The 17,912-nt window shown below is 34.6% G+C and overlaps 3 protein-coding genes across 4 annotated transcripts; 2 read left to right on the top strand and 1 right to left on the bottom strand.

The window, feature by feature from the left end:
• Positions 1 to 194: 194 nt before the first annotated feature.
• On the bottom strand, positions 195 to 5,018 carry LOC133181071 (uncharacterized). The gene is made up of 2 exons (XM_061315614.1): positions 4,942 to 5,018; positions 195 to 4,218 (listed from the first exon to the last, which is right to left on the bottom strand). Exons 1-2 carry the CDS (start codon positions 4,997 to 4,999, stop codon positions 278 to 280), a joined length of 3,999 nt encoding a protein of 1,332 aa, XP_061171598.1. The 5' UTR covers positions 5,000 to 5,018; the 3' UTR covers positions 195 to 277.
• A 1,605-nt stretch (positions 5,019 to 6,623) lies between these two features.
• On the top strand, positions 6,624 to 7,481 carry LOC133181367 (uncharacterized). Its single transcript, XM_061315884.1, has one exon. The coding sequence runs from the start codon at positions 6,624 to 6,626 to the stop codon at positions 7,479 to 7,481; it is 858 nt and encodes a 285-aa protein (XP_061171868.1).
• Positions 7,482 to 7,964: 483 nt separating this feature from the next.
• Positions 7,965 to 17,034, top strand: LOC133181070 (integral membrane protein 2B-like). Of its 2 annotated transcripts, XM_061315612.1 has the most exons (7): positions 7,965 to 8,117; positions 8,648 to 8,803; positions 9,257 to 9,277; positions 12,486 to 12,806; positions 12,985 to 13,095; positions 14,213 to 14,366; positions 15,607 to 17,034. In XM_061315612.1, exons 1-7 carry the CDS (start codon positions 8,037 to 8,039, stop codon positions 15,696 to 15,698), a joined length of 936 nt encoding a protein of 311 aa, XP_061171596.1. In that variant the 5' UTR covers positions 7,965 to 8,036; the 3' UTR covers positions 15,699 to 17,034. The 2 variants fall into 2 exon arrangements, with proteins under 2 accessions (XP_061171596.1, XP_061171597.1); XM_061315613.1 differs by lacking the exon at positions 9,257 to 9,277.
• The last annotated feature ends 878 nt before the right edge of the window (positions 17,035 to 17,912 follow it).

The raw sequence follows: 17,912 nt of genomic DNA, 5'->3' as shown, positions 1-17,912 counted from the left end.
TTTTCCTGAGAATGTGATAGAAATTTTATACACAATATTATAAGAAATTGGACACCTGAAATTTTTTGAAATTTTTTGAAAATGATTGGTCCAACCATGATTATTGAGCTCCATGGACTATTAAAACAGTAATGGTGTGTTTCATACTTGTTACATTGTCACAGTATCTCTGTCAATGAAAAAAAAAAGAGGAAGAGATATGCATTGAATTTTATTACAACAAAATTAAATACTTCATATTTTAACATCACAGATATGACTCGGTAACAGATATGCTTTAGATATCAAATTGAACACGTTTCCTTTTCTGGTCAATTGGAGGGTTGGGGAGGTAACCGTTACTCTGCTCTGCCTCCCTGCGCCACACTCTTTGTCTCCCCTGACTCTGACAGGAAGTGTCCTTTTCTTCATATTCCTTTGGCTGGAATTTTTCCTTTGAAGTTTTACATATTTTACTTGACACAGTATTTTCCTTTAAAGGTGTGTCGTTCTTTGGATTTTCATTATTCTTATTCCATTGCGATTGTGTTAGCTCTGATGTTTGTTTGGTATGTCGAGGAGAGAATTCTTTTGTGCCCCTCTTACAGAATTTATCATTCATCATATTGGCACTGCAGCAAGTTGACTGTGGTAAGCTAGCTTTAGGAGGGGCATCCAATCTTCCTTTCCTCGCTATCTTTTGTTTTGAATAATCTTGTTCAATATACTCCCTGGAAACTTCTATTCTGGCATTGGCAATGATTCGGATAGTCAGCAACTTTGCCACATGGTAATACGATTCATCACTGATATCATCGTGGCCCTTCCTTGTCATTATGTTTTCCCCTCTGTTTTGGAGGTACCTATCAAAGTCAAATCTCCTGGGAGATTTGTCTTCTTTTGTGCTGTTAGTTTGTTTAGGATCCTCCTCCATTACGGTAAGACGCAGCTTTTGGTTTCCAGCTCGAGATTTGTTGGCCTCCTGCGACATGCGGTAAGTTATTCTTGGTACTTTTGATCCACTGTTTTCAAAAATTTTGCATAATCTAGCCACTTTACTCTGTGTACGCCAGCTATTTTCATCAATATAAACAATTCTGCCATCTTGGATAATCCTCTTGGAATGCTTGGTAATTGGAAATGGGCCTTGATCTTCAGGAATCCTTGTAGGTGTCAATGATAGATCCTGTTTCTGCTCGTCAGGTAAGCCTGTATTGGCTTCATCTTGATGAGTGTATTCTAGTCTAATTGTACTTTCCTCGGACTCGTATTGCAACTTGAGTGTGTTTTCTCTTTGTCCGTCGCCTACTTTTACCTCTTGACAAGTTCCCTGCCCATTCTTTGTGTTCTTATTAGATTCCGGTACTAACCATGGGTTTGCTTTCACGAATTTATATGCATCAGAGTTCAACGATACCGACTCATAATTTCCTGGTATAACGGAAGGGTTTGGAATTGCAAAAGGTTGTGTTGCCAGATGGAATCTATCGGCGGGTATGTACCTTCTGTCTTGGATAGTGTACTCCTGCTGGAGATGCACCGTCTTGCCACTGCAGATTTTCTCAATTTTGCCAAGGACTTCCGATATGTTTCGTACGTTTAAAAGCTCTGCCCTAGTTTCTTGTGGCTTTTCTTGTGTCATTCTGGATCGACGTTTCTGTGTGTATTTTGACACTGGACCACACAATTCCTCTGTGGTGTGTTGTGTAGTTTTCCCATTCCTCATTCCTTTAGTATTGCTAAAACTCTGTCCGTCCCCTTTTTGTGTCTCAAACAATGTTTTCTGTAGAGACGCCAGAGTATGATTGTACCCTTTATCTGCAATTCTATGAAAATTGTTTTGCAGAGGACCTAGTTGCTCTGGTTTATCCTGACTTGTCCTTGTTTGATGTAGAGGAAAAGATTCAACTTGTAATTGTTCCTTAGCAGGTACAATTTTTCCATACCTCATTTCCTTGGTATTCCTAAAACTCTGTTCATCCCCTTTTTGTGACTCAAACAAAGTTTTCTGTAAAGATGCCAGAGTACGATTGTTCTCTTTATCTACAATTCTGAAAGGAGTGTTTTGCAGAGGATCCAAGTGATTTAGTTTTTCCTGATTTGTCTTTTCTTGTAAAAAAAGGGGATATCCAACTTGTTTCTGTATAGTTTTTAAGCTATCTTCTTCAGCATGTACATTTTTTCCGTCCTTCATTCCCTTGGTATTCCTAAAACTCAGCTCATCCACTTTTTGTGACTCGAACAAAGTTTTCTGTAGAGATGCCAGAGTACGATTGTTCTCTTTATCTGCAATTCCGCAAGGAGTGTTTTGCAGAGGACCCAGTTGCTCTTGTTTATCCTGACTTGTCTTTTCTTGCTGTAAAGGGAGAAGTGGATAATCGTCTTGTTCCTGTGTAAGTTTTAGGCAATCTTCCTCAACAGGAACAATTTGTCCCAATTCATTCCACTCCATTTCTTGTTCCTCTCGGATGTATTCTTGCACAGGAGCGGAAGTATAGTTCACTTGATCTAGAATTATTTTGAATACACTATGTGTGCTATATTCTTGTTTTTGTTGTTCAGTACTATACCTTACAGAAGTATCTTTCTTGACAGAAGCTGGCGTTTTGCCGAGTGTTGCAGACTTCAAGGCAATGTTTTCTGCAAAAATGTTGCTTTGGTCATTGTGTTTTTCTAAAGCATTGCAAACTGGTGTAAATGTTCCAATAATCACTTGTGGTGGAATTTGCAAAGTGGTACCTGCGACAGGTACCATTTGACCTTGTTTACGCCATACGCCTTCTTCCGTGTCGTTCTGTATATTCCCTTTTTCTATCGTAGCAATGTCCATAGATGTGTGCGCATCGCTTTGTTCAAAATATTTCTCCTTTATTTGAATTGGCATTTCAGGAGGCAAAATAATTTTTTCCTGGGTATAGAAAATGCTTTTGACGATTTCTTCTCCTTTGCAATTCATTTGTGCATGAATTGTAATTGTTGTTGACTGATCTTCAGTTTTTGTAGCTCTCAATGCCATTTTCAACTTTTCATCATTGGTGTCTTGACCAAGTCGAACCATCTCTTCCTCTATGTTCAAATACTTTGTTCTGTTGATTAATTGGCTTTGATCTTCTTCAGAGGTGGATGTCTTCACCCCTCCACAATAAGGCATAACTTGTCCAGAGTTCATGAATGACAAATCACACTGGGACTCCAGTTCTAGTTCATGGAAACTCTCCTGTATAATGCGTTCGCTTAACTTTCGAAAGACATGAAAACATTCATCTGTGAAATCTTCTTCACATTGGATTATGTATGTAGAAACCGTTTCCTCTGCATTTGTTTCGAAGTTCTTTTCAGACCTTTTAACCAATTCAGATTCAACTTTCAAATGTGCCTTATCCTCCTTTTTAATTTTTGGATACGAAGTTTTAGAGCCCTCTTCTTCAGCTTTGATCAAACTCTCAAAAGATTCCACAAGGCTTCTAACATCGTGTTTTGTAACCTCATTTTCCGTTTCTTCGCTAATCGGTTTGAAAATTTGACACCACGAAGGCATAAATTCCTTTGGCTCTGACTCACGAACATGTTCCAGATTATTTTCCATATCTGACTCTGAAATGTCTACTAGACGATACCGCATCACACTTTTGTCGTTCTGTTCATTTACCATTGACTGTAAATCCGAAAAGTTCATGAACTCGTAATCATCGAAATCAGATAGAAATGACGATGACTCTGACGCATCGCAAAGTAGATCTTCTGTCTCTTTATATAGCCAACTGGAATTTCCTTCTGAAAACGGTTTCTTCTTCTCCGTCTTTGTGGTAATGAAAATTCGGGGCTCGTTGTTTTTATCTGTAACTGAGATATTTAGGCAGAGATTCAAACTAGAGAACTCCGCATCAAAATGCCGCCTTTCTTTTCTTTCCTCGTCGTCAGAATCTGAATCAAAACAACTGAAATAATCAGTCAAGGAAGATGTTGCGGATAAGAGTTCAGCTGAGTTTTCTTTACGTGGCATATTCTGTTTGAATGGTTTCCAGATTGTTGTTTGCAGAGAGGATGAATTTTGATCTTGTAACAAATTCTGTCCATCTCCATTTGGATAATCCGTTTTATAATTACACCCCATCCCACTGATGTCAGCCCAGTAGAAATCATCAACTTTTTCTGCATGACATATGATGTCATAATTTTCATCCGCAAAACAGTCCCATTCTAAGGATGTATCCTCAATGGATTCTTCTGTAAAATGATCTGAAAAGGAAAGGGCTATGGAAATGCGGTTTCATTTACACATTAACTGTAATTTGATTAATGGGTCGTAACATTTGAATTCGAAAATATATACATGTACAGGAAGATTCAAGGATTTCCAAGTAGTGGTGGGGATGGGGGCAAACTTTTAAAAAGTTCAAATGACATTAGAAACTCACAATACTTGTAGTTAATGTGAGTATAGCATAAGTTTCATGAATACTCGATTGAAAATCATAAAATTTTTTGGTTCAAAATACAAGGGAGTGAATTCAGAGTGCTTTCCTTTTTCATCCGATATATCTGCCTTTTTGTTGGGATCTTTTTTTCATACAAAAACAAACGAACTATTTTTTCTTTCTTTCTAGCTCAATGCACTGGCACCCCCCCCCCCCCTCTTTCCAGTGAAATCACTATTTGAACGCGAACATGTTACACCCCCTTCCAATGAATATTGATTCCTGATAGGAAAACAAAATAGGGTCAATTGAATTTTAAGAAAAATGCAAACGACTCCTACACCCACTCCACCTACTGCCACCCTTACTTACTTAGGGTGTATGAACAGTAAAAAAAAAATGGTTCAAATGTCAACACAAATAAACACAGCCCAGAGTGATTTTATAATATGTAAATATATCAAGTGTGAAATCAAGTAAATGATATGTTAACTTTATAATTTTTGGTGCATATTGTATTATATGATTAGCAAGATGTATTTACCTCCAATAACATCTGTGTTGGTTTCTTTTGATGCCGATTCCTGATCCTGGCTAGCCATGATTTTTAAGACAACACTCAGCATGCACTTCGATCGTCTTTCGTTGCAACTGAAAAAGAAGGAGACGCTCGTCTTAGATTTTACAAAAGTGGTGTTCGTCTGAATTGGTATCGCTTTGGTCATCAGAGCCTAATACAGTCTTACCTGAGTATTCAACGTAGGAACTATGAAAACATAGTTGCGCATGACGTCAGTTCATTATTTCGTTATATCTCTATGACGTCATGAACATGTATGCATACGTGTATCGCCAGAAACAATTTGAGATTTATAAATAGCCTTTAGGCCTGCATAAAGCGTAGTGCTACATTTATTTTATTTTTTTATTTTAATTTTATTTTTTTTAATATTTGGGAAAAGATGACTTTCAGAATGCAACAAAACTATGGATGTCAAATTTGTTAATAATTCATATTCGATTATTCATTAATTGACAGTATTTGAATATATTCGAATATTCGATAAAATAAATAAGTTCTGATTTACTTCATATTTGCATCGTCCGATTATATATCATTTTAAACAATTACTTGTATATGCCTAATAAAAAATATAATTGTAACCTTTGTTTTCTTAATTAACTCATTTTCCAATATAATGATTTTCAAAACTTGGGAATATGTAGTCTGAAATAATCAAGTAATTCATGCAACATCAAATCAGAATGATACTATAAAACATGTATGATTTAAGATCAATGAATTTTAGACCGATAGGTACACTCTTCATATCTTTTACATAGTCTAAAAAGGGCCATTTTGTTGACATCGATACTAGATCTGGTCACATTATACAAGACGGGAATTCACTGAGTGTTCTTATAAATCACTGAAAATCCAGTACTAACCCCCCAACCCCCCCTTTTTAAAGATCGCCAAACATTTGATAATTTTTTTTGAAGAACAAAGCTGAAGCACTCAAGTTTTAAAATTAAGTAGATCTATATTCAGAAAGTAGTAGAAGAAATAGGATGATCAAAGTTGATCGCCAATAAGTAAATGAGGGATAATTCCACTGTGACAACTGTTCCAATTAAATTCATCATATAGTTATATCATTTTGTGTATTCTAAAAAAAAAAATAATAACCCGAATATTCGAATCATAAAGTCACGTTTGAATATCAAAAATATTCAAATATCCGTTGACATCTCTAATTATGCAAATTCCATCAAAATTGTACAAGTGTACCCATTTGTAAAGATTTTTTTTCTGATTTAGGAGGGTTCCCTTCCCAGACCCTCTCCACCCCCACCCCCTTCAAAAAAACCTGGTGAGGGCTCTGACGCATGATCTCCCTATATATACATGTATCTTTTAATACACTTTATGTACTCTATTCAGTCAATACGTAGAAACTGTAAAACAAGCATATTTTTCACCACTTATTACCGACTGAAATGTATTGGTGTGACTAATGTTAACTAATTGGTATTCTGGTTTTTAATCTGTAATTAAGTTGGTAATAAGAATTACCAAACATACATGTAATAGTTCATATAAGGAATTAATGTATATATACTGGAAAACCACCTATGTTCATTCAACAGCAATGTTCATTATAATTTTACTATAAAGTCTTGCAGGAGAATAAATAATTAATCAATAAAATTCTTGACTGGATCATGAGGACTACCACATCAGGCAGGAACAATGGTATACAGTGGACACTCCTGACGCAACTTGACGATCTAGACTTTGCCGATGACCTGGCTCTCCTTTCGCACAACCACAGTCGGATGCAGGATAAAACAACTCGCCTTGCAACAACATCAGCAGGAACAGGACTCAAAATCAACTTGAAGAAAACAGAATTGATGAAAATAAACACCACTGCCCAAACACCAGTCACAGTTGGTGGTGAGCCCATCAAAGAAGTTGAGTCTTTCATCTACCTGGGGAGTGTGGTGGACAGACAGGGTGGCACAGACCGTGACATCAGGTCAACAATTGGCAAGGCAAGAACTGCATTTACCATGCTAAAGAACATCTGGGCCTCAAAGAACATCCGCATTACCACCAAACTGCGGATCCTCAACTCTAATGTAAAGTCCATCCTATTGTATGGTGCAGAGACGTGGAGATCGACCAAAGCAACCCTGCAGAAGATCCAGACATTCTACAACACCTGTCTCAGGCGCATCTTCAACATCCGATGGCCTGAAAGGATCTCAAATGAAGAACTATGGAAAAGAGCAGGACAGGAATCAATGGACGTACAAATCAGACAGAGGAAGTGGGGCTGGATTGGACACACGCTAAGGAAGCCACCATCCAGTATCACACGCCAGGCCCTGACTTGGAATCCACAGGGCAAAAGAAAAAGGGGACGTCCAAGAAACACCTGGAGGCGTGACTCAGAGTCAGAGCTAAAGACACAGGACATGACCTGGCAAGATGCAGTAAAAGCAGCCCAGAATCGAGTTCATTGGAGGACTGTCGTCGATGGTTTATGTTCCTCACGGAACGACAGGCCTAAGTAAGTAAGTAAGTAAAATTCTACCGTTATTGATGCTATTTACTATAGAATTCTATATATGATCATGTTCTATCTTTTCAAGTGTTCGAATTTCTTATACAGTAGTTATTTTGGGATTAAAAAAGTTGGATATATTTTTCGATCTAAATCGATATATTTTTTGTATGAAAAAAAAGCAAAGTTTAAAATACTTCATAAAGCAACCTTTCATTTTTAAATGGACGTTTTTTTTCCCGTAATTTTAATGAAAAGTGTCCTCCTACAAATTTTTCCTCGAAAATATTTTTCTTTTTTCTTTTCTTTTCTTTTTTTGTATTGTGATATAAAATGTGTTTACCCGCTCTAAGCACTTTGGACTGTAAGCATATCAGGAAAATTTATACAATCAATGATAAAAATAAACACGGTTGGTTTTTTCCGAATAATATATGAATTGTGAATACGAAAGTTTCTCTGAACCCCACAACGGAGTTGTCGTTCCTAGTTGTCTATAAATAGCTGAAGTGACTTTTAAGACGCCATTTTGACAACAAACTTCTCGTAAACAGAACACACGAAAATGACGATTTATAAAGTTAACAACCAAGAGAAGAATGAGAAGAAGGATATTTTGGAACAGAAGCTCCTTGCAGCTGTTGTGGTAGGTATCTTTTATTGAAATGATGAAAAATATTTTATAAAAATGGGAATTGAAGTATTTACTTTGAACAAGGGACTTGTTTCGTTTTATCTAGATTATCAGCTGACAAGCAAATTTACTGTACATAAAACAGTTTTTCTTTACAAATTTTAAGTAATGTGAGTTCCACTGACAACAGTTTATTAAGATATGGTATAAAAAGCTCTCTGAAGTTTTTTTTTAGCATTGAGTATGCCCCCCCCCCCCGCAAATAGGTTATATAACAACCCCCTCCCCAAATTTTATATCATGTACTGTTTCGAAGTAAGACTTATTTAAATATCCAATGGGGGATATTGTCATTATCAATATATTCTGCCCATTTTCTGTAATTGTATAAAAATGGGGGGGGGGGGGGAACTAACAAAGATGTTTTGATATGTTAAACACTGTTTATAAACACACACGCATGAACGCCATATTTATGCCATCATAGGCTCTTGGTAATGTTTTTGAAGTGAAAAAAGAATTATTTGCTATGTGTTTTGAAGACTGAACCAGAAGTCCCTGCAGAAGTGGATGTGGTCCCTCCACGTAGACGCCACTCCAAGGCCTGGCTCAACCTCTTTCTGATTTTGGTGGCCATTCTTGTCCTGGCAGCGGGAATTACTGGTGGTGTTCTTCTCTACAGGAGACTCTCTCACAAGGTAAAGAATTAAGCCAGGCTTCAATCATTTAGTTGAGTTACCACATTCGGCAATAGATGGAGCATTTCAGGGAGATAATGCTCTACACACAAATATCTTGAATTACTTATAGGGAAAAATACATGATGTGTGTACTTTTATATACATGATATTATCACATGAACATTAATTTATGTTTTGTTTGTGCTAGATAGACTACACTAATTATGTCTTGTATAGAATGCACAAGATAATATGAGGGTTGAATAAATCAGTGTACAGTGGATTATCCGATAACAGTTTATATCTGCATAAACAATGAATAATAACGAGCTTGTAGCAGATCTCTCTCTCTCACTCTCTAGTCTTACCCCAGATTTAAGGCTTAGTATGCTTGTAACAGTACATACATTTTACTTCCGTATGAAAATCTAGTGTTATACGACAATAAGTCTTTTCTTTTTTTTTTTGTAGACTTATAAAAATGTCAAAGGGGTGAGTAAGAGATTTGTACATATTTAAAGATCAAATACTTTTAAAAGTTAAAATACTCAATACTCAATTCCCCCCCCCCCCCCCCCCCAATAAATCTACACATGACATTATAATGCATGTAGATAGCTTGCTCTATTCTAACTATTTTCCTTTTTTTCACAACTTGATCCCCCCCCCCTCCACACACACACACCATCTATCAATGTTTTAAAGCAGAAGACCTGATCATGTTGACCAAACAATGTTTTCAAGAATTTTACACTCATTTTGAATTTATGACTGAGAATAATTGGATGAATTAACTTGTTGGAAAGCCTTCAAAATTCTTGGGAAATTAACCCAAAATTTCAAGGGGAAAATGCCTTCAATATGTAGTTGTAAAAATCATATCTGAAAGAGGAGTGGGGGCAAGCAGATTGACTAGATGATAAGATATGAAAAAAAATCCTTTTTTTATATCAGGCTTTTGAAAGTAATAGTATTCAAACTAATATTTAAACAAGCTAAATGTGACAATTACAAGTATATATAAGTCTATATCAGAGAAACAAACTGTCACATAGACATGATAGGTATTGAAAGAGAAAAAGGTACACATACATGTATATTTAAAAGAAAAATGCAGGGAGTAATTTCTAAAGCTGGGTCTAAGTGCTTCATTTCTGCCTCATCTCCCTTTTTCCTTTCCGAGCAAAATATTTAGTAATACACCATCACTAAAATCTACCGATAAAACCTTTAGTCTGAGTTTCATTTCTGCGGCTATGGTACCTTATATCTCACTTTCAAACAGGTGTTCAAAGTTAATGGACAGGTTATAATTTTTATATTATTGGTGAACTAAATAACATGATAAATGCTATAGAATTCTAATTTTAGATACTATTTGTAAAAAAATATTTTGCTTGAGTCATTACAAATGCTTTAAAAGTATAAATATTTGTTAATTGTGTAATTCATGGGTAACGTGATTTCCTGATGTTCATGACATTGTCAAATAGGGTGCTTTTATGCAGATGTATTGAGGAAGTATTTTGCTTTGAAAATGGTTTGAACAATTTTACGTCACAAAACCAAACCAAAAAACTAATCAACTGAAGTTGTAATTTTGATTAGAAGTTCCAAGTGTACTTTACATAAATGAAAACTAAATTCTCTTCAGTAATTTTCATTAAGTGGTTGAATTTGTTGATAATTCTAGATATTTATTGTTAGCTTTAATGCCAGGACATTTTGGGAAAAAAATTAAAATCAAAAACAAAAATTAAAAATGATCAAAGTCAAAAATTTGTAATTTAAAAACCCTTTATCAATACAAACTCATAAAAATACACACACACAAACACACAAAAAAAAAAAATGAAAAAACTAAACAAAACAAAAAATCAGTTAAATTTGAGTTTCCCTCTGACAGAAGATGAAACAATTTATCATTTCATCTACATCCCGTTATACTAATTGCCCACAAGTACTTTCTTACTTCAGAGACAGGAGACTGAAAGACTAGTCATCTTCCTGTATAAAGTCTCATACGAATTTCTAAATAAAGGACAAAAATCTGTCTAGGTGGGTTTAATGATACAATAATGTTGGAGGTTTTCAGTTACAATATGGTGTGGTTTATTATGAAGAAAATTGTCAGGGGCTAATTAGATGTAGGTGTAACGTTACTGAGAGTGACGTCGACATCTTAATAATAATCTGTGAAATAAGGATGTTGGCATTAAGAAGGAAAATCTATCTTTGTATTTGTTATTCAGTCGAAATATATCTTGACATCACTCCATGAAATTATGTTTGATTGCTGTGAACAGTTGTCCAGGATTAGTGTACGTAAATTATTTAAACAGCAGATTAAATTTAATTATCAGGTTAGAAAAATTATATGTGGTATGTAGGAAGTAAGATGAAATAAAATGAACCCACACCACTGTGTCAGTTTCCTTGTTTATGAATTTCTCATCAGTTAACAAGTGGATGTACAGGGTACTTTCAGTACATGTCATTTTCTGCTCTTTTCTCGAGTTTGCGATGTTGACACATAAGTTTTTAGATCTTCCTAATATAGAGAGTTGACAAATAGCCAATGAAAAGAAGTTTTGTTCACATCTGTGATATTTTTAGGGTGATTGTTCATAAAGTACTTGAGTTTATGTGTTCATCAGATTTTTACACTCCGACCGTCTTGTCATGCTGACAAGATTGAAAAGATTATTATATAACTTCCACATGAGTATGAGACAAATACATGTTTGCACAATTGTGTATGTTTTATATACATTAAAATATGCTTACACAAAATGCCAGGGACAACCTATTTTGAATCATTATAAACATAATTCATTACATCAGTTGAGTTCATAATATGTTTTAAAACTGCAAGGAATGAAACTCACTTAGCTATAGGCATGAATTTATTATAAATTAAAAATTTATTGTTCACTGTAACCGTGTTTTAATGTTTTATCTTCAAACTCCAAAGTCACTATGAAGCAGTTACAACAATTCTAAAATTAATTGCTCAGTCTTATTAAAATCGGACTTCTTAGATCTACGTCCTATACACTCTGCTTAAGATCACACAGTGTTTATGGCATGGATCTAAGAAGTCTGATTTTAATTAGATTGATTAATTACACTGATCACACTAATAAAAGAAATGAAATCTTTATAATTGCCATTTAATAAGGTTTAAAAGAAAAAGCTGCAAATCTGAAAAGTGATAATTTTCCAAGTTGGAAGAGTAGACTGTTATTCGGCTTAAAATACCTGTAAGAAGGTTATGAAACATAGCCCCTACAGTGCTAATGAATCAATACATGTAAATATCGGGAAAAATGCTTCTGTGTGATGAATTCAGGTGTTCCTCATAATGACAATCCAATTAGTTCAGTAGTAGAAGTATAAAAAAGTACTAATATATTGCTGGATAGATGTAAAAATTAAGATTTTAAAGTTCACCAGATGGTTTATAAATATTGAAGCACCATGTAATATTATCTAAATGTAAGTAACCATAATGATGACAATATATGTAAATGATACAAATTATACATTATGTTACAAAAAGTGTTATTCTGCTGCAAATTTCTATGGAAGAAGTTTTAAAATACTTTTGAAAAGGTTTTGATTTCTCATTGAGGAACTTTGTATTTATGCATTGATGTACACGTACAGAGTTATCAAGAATTGCCTAATTTCCCTGCAGATAACTCGAGGAAGGTGCGGATTCAGAGCTGACCTACAGGTTGATTACCAAGGCATGCAAAACAATGGCATCAAGACTGAGGAACCAGTTGACGAACCCCATTTCTCCCCCAACTTCCAGTCCAACCAGCAATCGAATGAAGGAAAGACAATGAAGCCACACCGAAGGCCAAACAAACACCACAGACATCACGAACACCACCACATGGTGCCCTATGACCTTTCTGAGGATGTCCAGGTTATTGATGACCAGATTGAGAGAATCCACATGCCAAGTTTCAGGGACTTCCGTGATACTATGATTCTTCATGATTTCCAGAAGGTATGTAAATTTAACTCCTAAAGAATATTTAAAACAACTTATTGTTGTAGTTTGCATTAGATGGAGAAAAGCAAGATAAAAGAATGGGTAAATTTGGAAAATTGCACAAAATGGTGAACACCCAAGTCTTTATGATAACACATATATAATCTGACACCATATTTCTCTTTTTATGCAGAATTACACAGCCATTGTTGACTATGACAAGAGGTCTTGTTACATAATGAAACTGGACAGAAGTAAAGTGACTCCTCCAAAGGACTGGATTGATCTCATTCAAAAATTTGCAGTATGTATATTATTTTGATAAAAAAGATAGGTGAAGCATTCACCATACCCTTAAAAAGATTTTTTGGGATAATCAAACCTATGTCAAGCTCAATTTTACAGTCATAATGAAAGAAACGGAGGGAAAACAAATTTTAACTAAAAAGCCTATGAAATTCATGTACTGTTACATTTATATACTGAAACGCAAAAGAAACGCAACATCCTATTTTAGGGGGAAATATTATATATAGGATAAAATTTTGTATCTAAAAAGTAAGGACATTTTCAACTTTGTAAATATCGGTAATTTAACGGTCGAATGATTTTCATACCATTACCCGGAAGTTAAGTTTGAGTCCGCTTAACAAAAATAAAAAATTGCATGTTTAACAAAATATTTGGCAATAATATGGGGTTTTAAGAATTTGTATCTGTTTATCATAAGTAATGAAGCAATGTTACGAAAAATAAATTCTCCTTTCTTTTCCGTAAGAGATGCCAAGGCTTCCTAAAAATGACTTAAGTACGCATTTCCATTGCTCTAGCTGAAAAATATCAAAATAAAGGTGATGGAGAGTTAGAGATGCAAATATGCAACAAATCACGCCTCAACAGGCTCTTACGTATCATTAGTATGAATAACAGTCCTTGGACCGGAAGTCCAAGGGTTACTACACTAGCTGCACTTGGCTAGAGAAAATTCGACCTCATCATCTGAAAAACAGGCATTTAAAAATGGCAAATATTTCTTTCGCACAGATCCCGAGATTGATGAACCTACTGCATCGTAGAAATCAAGCTGCAACTGTTGTACATGGCAGTCTTGCACGCTGAAATTGAATGGCCGGGGTGGGGGGTGTTTTAACATTCACGTGTTACTTTCTAAAGTAAAAAGATTATAATTTAACATTTTTATCAAATCTCTGATGTTTATAAATCGAGTTTTACCTTACTGTATTCTTTTTTGAAAATCATTTGATAAAAAATTCAAATATTTGTAGATTACTGCTTGTTGCGTTTCTTTTGCGTTTCAGTATATTAACGCTGCATTCTTTCTTGTTTAGAGTTTACATAATTTTAGATATGTTTGTGAATATTGTATTCTTTTTAAATGTTGACATGATAACATTTTACAGACTGGTTACTACATGCCCAGAGCTGAGGTTCTAAGAAAACAGTACCGTGTGACCTTGCCAGCTCTTAAGGACATTTCATTCCTTGGACGTTACATTGAGAAGGAGTGCTCCTACTTCCAGACCTACACCATGGAGAGAATGGTTGGAGATCATTGTAAGTACTGGTTTGACAATTGAGTCAAATTATTATCACTCAAAATCAATAATTGCTACTTAACTCAATGAAATGAAAAACACTTAGATCTGTGGTTGTACTGAATTTTTTCAATCCAGAGTTAAAAGAGGGAAAGGGCCCAGAAGGGTAAATTTGTCAGTGTTTATTATTATTACTGTATACAGTGAGATCTTTTCGCCCCTTAGCGCAAACAATTTTGCCCCACTTTAAATTCACCCATTCAAAGTTTTGCTTCAGAGATTATGCGGTCCTTTTTGAATTCGCCCTGTTTTTAATTTGCCCACTAGCAAAAAGGGGGCGAAAATATCCCTGTATACAGTATATGTATATGTGAATGAATTAAAAATTTTAAAAAGTAGTTATCCAAACTTAAAATGTATACATTGTCATTTCTTTGCTGTTTTTACCTTTCTGTCAATGTTCAAAGGGGAATGACTCAAAAAATGGCAAAACAAAATTGGCAATGACTTTCTTGTCAAAATAGCTAAAAGATACATTTATCAAAATTAATAATCAGAGAAAAACAAATGAATTACTGTAAACACACTTTTTCCATGGGGTCATAATTCTGCGGAATCTCAATTTCTGTTCAGTCCATGGGTAGAAAATTATGTGGATTCTTTGATTGAAATTGTACGTCTTAAATGCTCTCTAAGTACTCTGTGACAAATATCTGCAGAAAATTTGTGACCACGTACATAGTATAAATTAATCCCACATGAAAAAAGTAATCTACAGTTTTTCTTTTTGTAATGGTCCATTGTCTTATGAAGCACACTTGATAACTCTGTGTTTTTGATGGAGTTGGATGGAAATGACAAGGTTATGATCCACAAAATATATATTGTCAAACTTCATCACATTTTGTGTTTTTGTCCTCTTAGGCTTTATTCTTAAAAAAAATTCAAAAAATTCACGTACTCTATGATGTCACATTAGACAAAATAGTCAGCTGTTATTCAAAATTGCTTCATATTTTGCAAAGGAGATTTCTTTTAAATAGTACATATAATTATGCATTTGGTTTCTTTTATGCAGTTTGCATAAAAATGGGGGGGGGGGAACTTAAACAGACATAATAACAGGTGTTTGATTAATTTGTATTGCATTAATTTTTTCTGAGAGACAACCTATCAAATGAAGGGATGTAAAGGGGCTTTAATTTTACATTGTACCTTGGTCTTTGTGGTCAGTTATTTTGATAATGTTTTTTTGACAGTCATTGCTAAGCGAGCTGCAGGGGAAAAGAAAGCAATGTACAGCTATTTTGAGCCCAAGAGCAACAACTTCATCGAGATGGAGCTGATTTAAAGTAATTTAAAAAAGCTGTGCTAATGAGTGTAGGAACTAACTAGCAACTTCTGATGTGAGAAAGAGAAGTTTTTGGATCTCTTGATAAACAATGCACTTCAGGGGATTCAGTCCCACCTAGTTTCTACAAAGAAACTTTATTGTATATATGGTACTTGTATATTATTTGGAACTCATACATGCGTATTTCAAAAATGTTAAAACGTGTTTAAGAAGGCTCTGTAGTCATTTCCAAGTAAGTTTTTATCTTAATCAGTTATTTATAAAGTTACCCTAGGCTAAAAAAAAAAGACAGAGCCTTCTTAAAGATTTTTTTTTATTTCTCGAGTTTTGTTATTTTCACAAATTGTTGAGCGTATGAAATATGCTTTATAATATTTAGTTTCCTGTAGTTTATTAATGCATATGTTGTATATTTTTAGTGTACCTGTCATTTTTTCCAGCATTAAAATGCATCTTGTTGGAACATCATACACTCAAATGAAAAGGTTTATTCAATACAAAAAAAAGTATTTCACAAAGAAAAAAAATGTTATACAGTGAAAAAAAAACATATTGTATGGCTTGACGTTTGTTTGTTTAAGTCTTTTTATATATATGTATATAATTTTGAAAAAAAAAGGAGAAATGGCAAAAGACAAAGGTCAGTAGAATTTTTTAATACTGAACCTTTATTTTCCTTGTAAACAGTTTCAGTAGAATTTCCAAGGCAGACAAAAGTTGTTGATGTTTTTGATGATTTGTTCAGCAGATCTTATAATTTCTTCCAATATTCATTCTGTTTGAAACATCTGGAAAAAGAGATGTTTGAAGAATCCCACTTTCATTTCAAAGTTAACATTTTGTTTTTTGGTTTTTTTTTTTGTGTTAAAGTATAATTCTGAAAAACAAAATTTCACTTAATTAAATAATGGCCCACCTAATATGATTCAGTTGGGGAAAAAATGATAGAGACCAATATTAGAGAGTTCAGAGGACCCGCTACTGGCCGCTAGATTTGGGGATTCTCGGAGAAGTAGGATATTAATGAAGATGATTCAAAACTGGAAATCTTGTGTCTCTCTTTTGAATGTTTATAAATGAAGTGCCTTTAGGGCCTATTTGTTCTTGTTTTGGTTATATTTATTTGTTTTTTTAACTGGAAGAAGTACAAACACCATAGAAAGATTGTAAAAGTTTTCTATTGGTGCAAATTTGTTCTTTTATGTTAAAGATTATTTGCATATAAATTTTTTTACTTAACAAATGTTAAGGTGGGTGAAAAGAACTCTGTTATATTTCTATATTTTAAATGTTTAATATTTGTGTCATCTATTAAAGTAAATTATAAAATTTATTCATTAACTTTCAAACTGTCTGTTTTCTTAACAGTTACATTATTTACATTATTGTTTGTTTATATTATGACATGTATCTTTGGAATCATTAAAACTTTGTAAAAAAAAATGCCATAGTACTGTTGTAATTCTTCAAATGTATAGGACATTAACATGCACCTAGGTCACATTTAAGCCGATGGTCATGCGACCAAATTTTTCTCGTATCGTCGGCTGAAAAACATGATCGACCGACAGTAGTATCGGGCGACGCGGAGCAGTCACATTAATTTCTAAGAACACCGATAATTTTCAAAAATTGAATAATTTTAAGTCGGCCAGCAGTCGCCGGATCATCATTCGCTAAGCCGCAGTTTGATTTTCACTGTCGGCCGACATTTACGAAAACCCGACCGACCACCGAATTCGGACGATGATCGAAAGTTGGTCGACGGACTATTCAACGACTGCTTCATTTGAAGCGACGCAGAAAAAATTATAACTTGGCCCGATGGATAAAAAATGGTCGGCCGACGAAAAAAGACGTCAAAATCGGGCAAGACAACGGCCGATGAACTCCCGACGTCACCAGAAGAATCCTTTTTTTTTTTGCCTCAAAATCCTTCGGCCGTTGGTCGTTTTTGGAAACGTGATGGGGGTTTAAATCATACATATTGACTTGCACATAAATATAGAGTCAATATACATATATTTCCTCTTTCTGCAGAAATGTCTCTCAGTGTGTTGTGGTACTACAGTGTAGTGTTCTTTAAAAGAAGTTTAAATTAACTCTGATATGTTCGAAAGGAACCCTATTTGGCCCCAACCTTGTCATGGGAAGTGTTGACTAAAAATGTGCAAGTAATACAAGGAAGCTGTTGTTAGTGGTTTATTTGTG

This window comes from Saccostrea echinata, unplaced genomic scaffold (assembly GCF_033153115.1).
Source record: "Saccostrea echinata isolate AGI-Se365-2 ecotype Australia unplaced genomic scaffold, CSIRO_AGI_Sech_v1 ptg000008l, whole genome shotgun sequence".
Classification (NCBI taxonomy): domain Eukaryota; kingdom Metazoa; phylum Mollusca; class Bivalvia; order Ostreida; family Ostreidae; genus Saccostrea; species Saccostrea echinata.
Note: the sequence above shows the minus strand (reverse complement) of the source record. Positions and strands in the feature narration are given on the sequence as shown.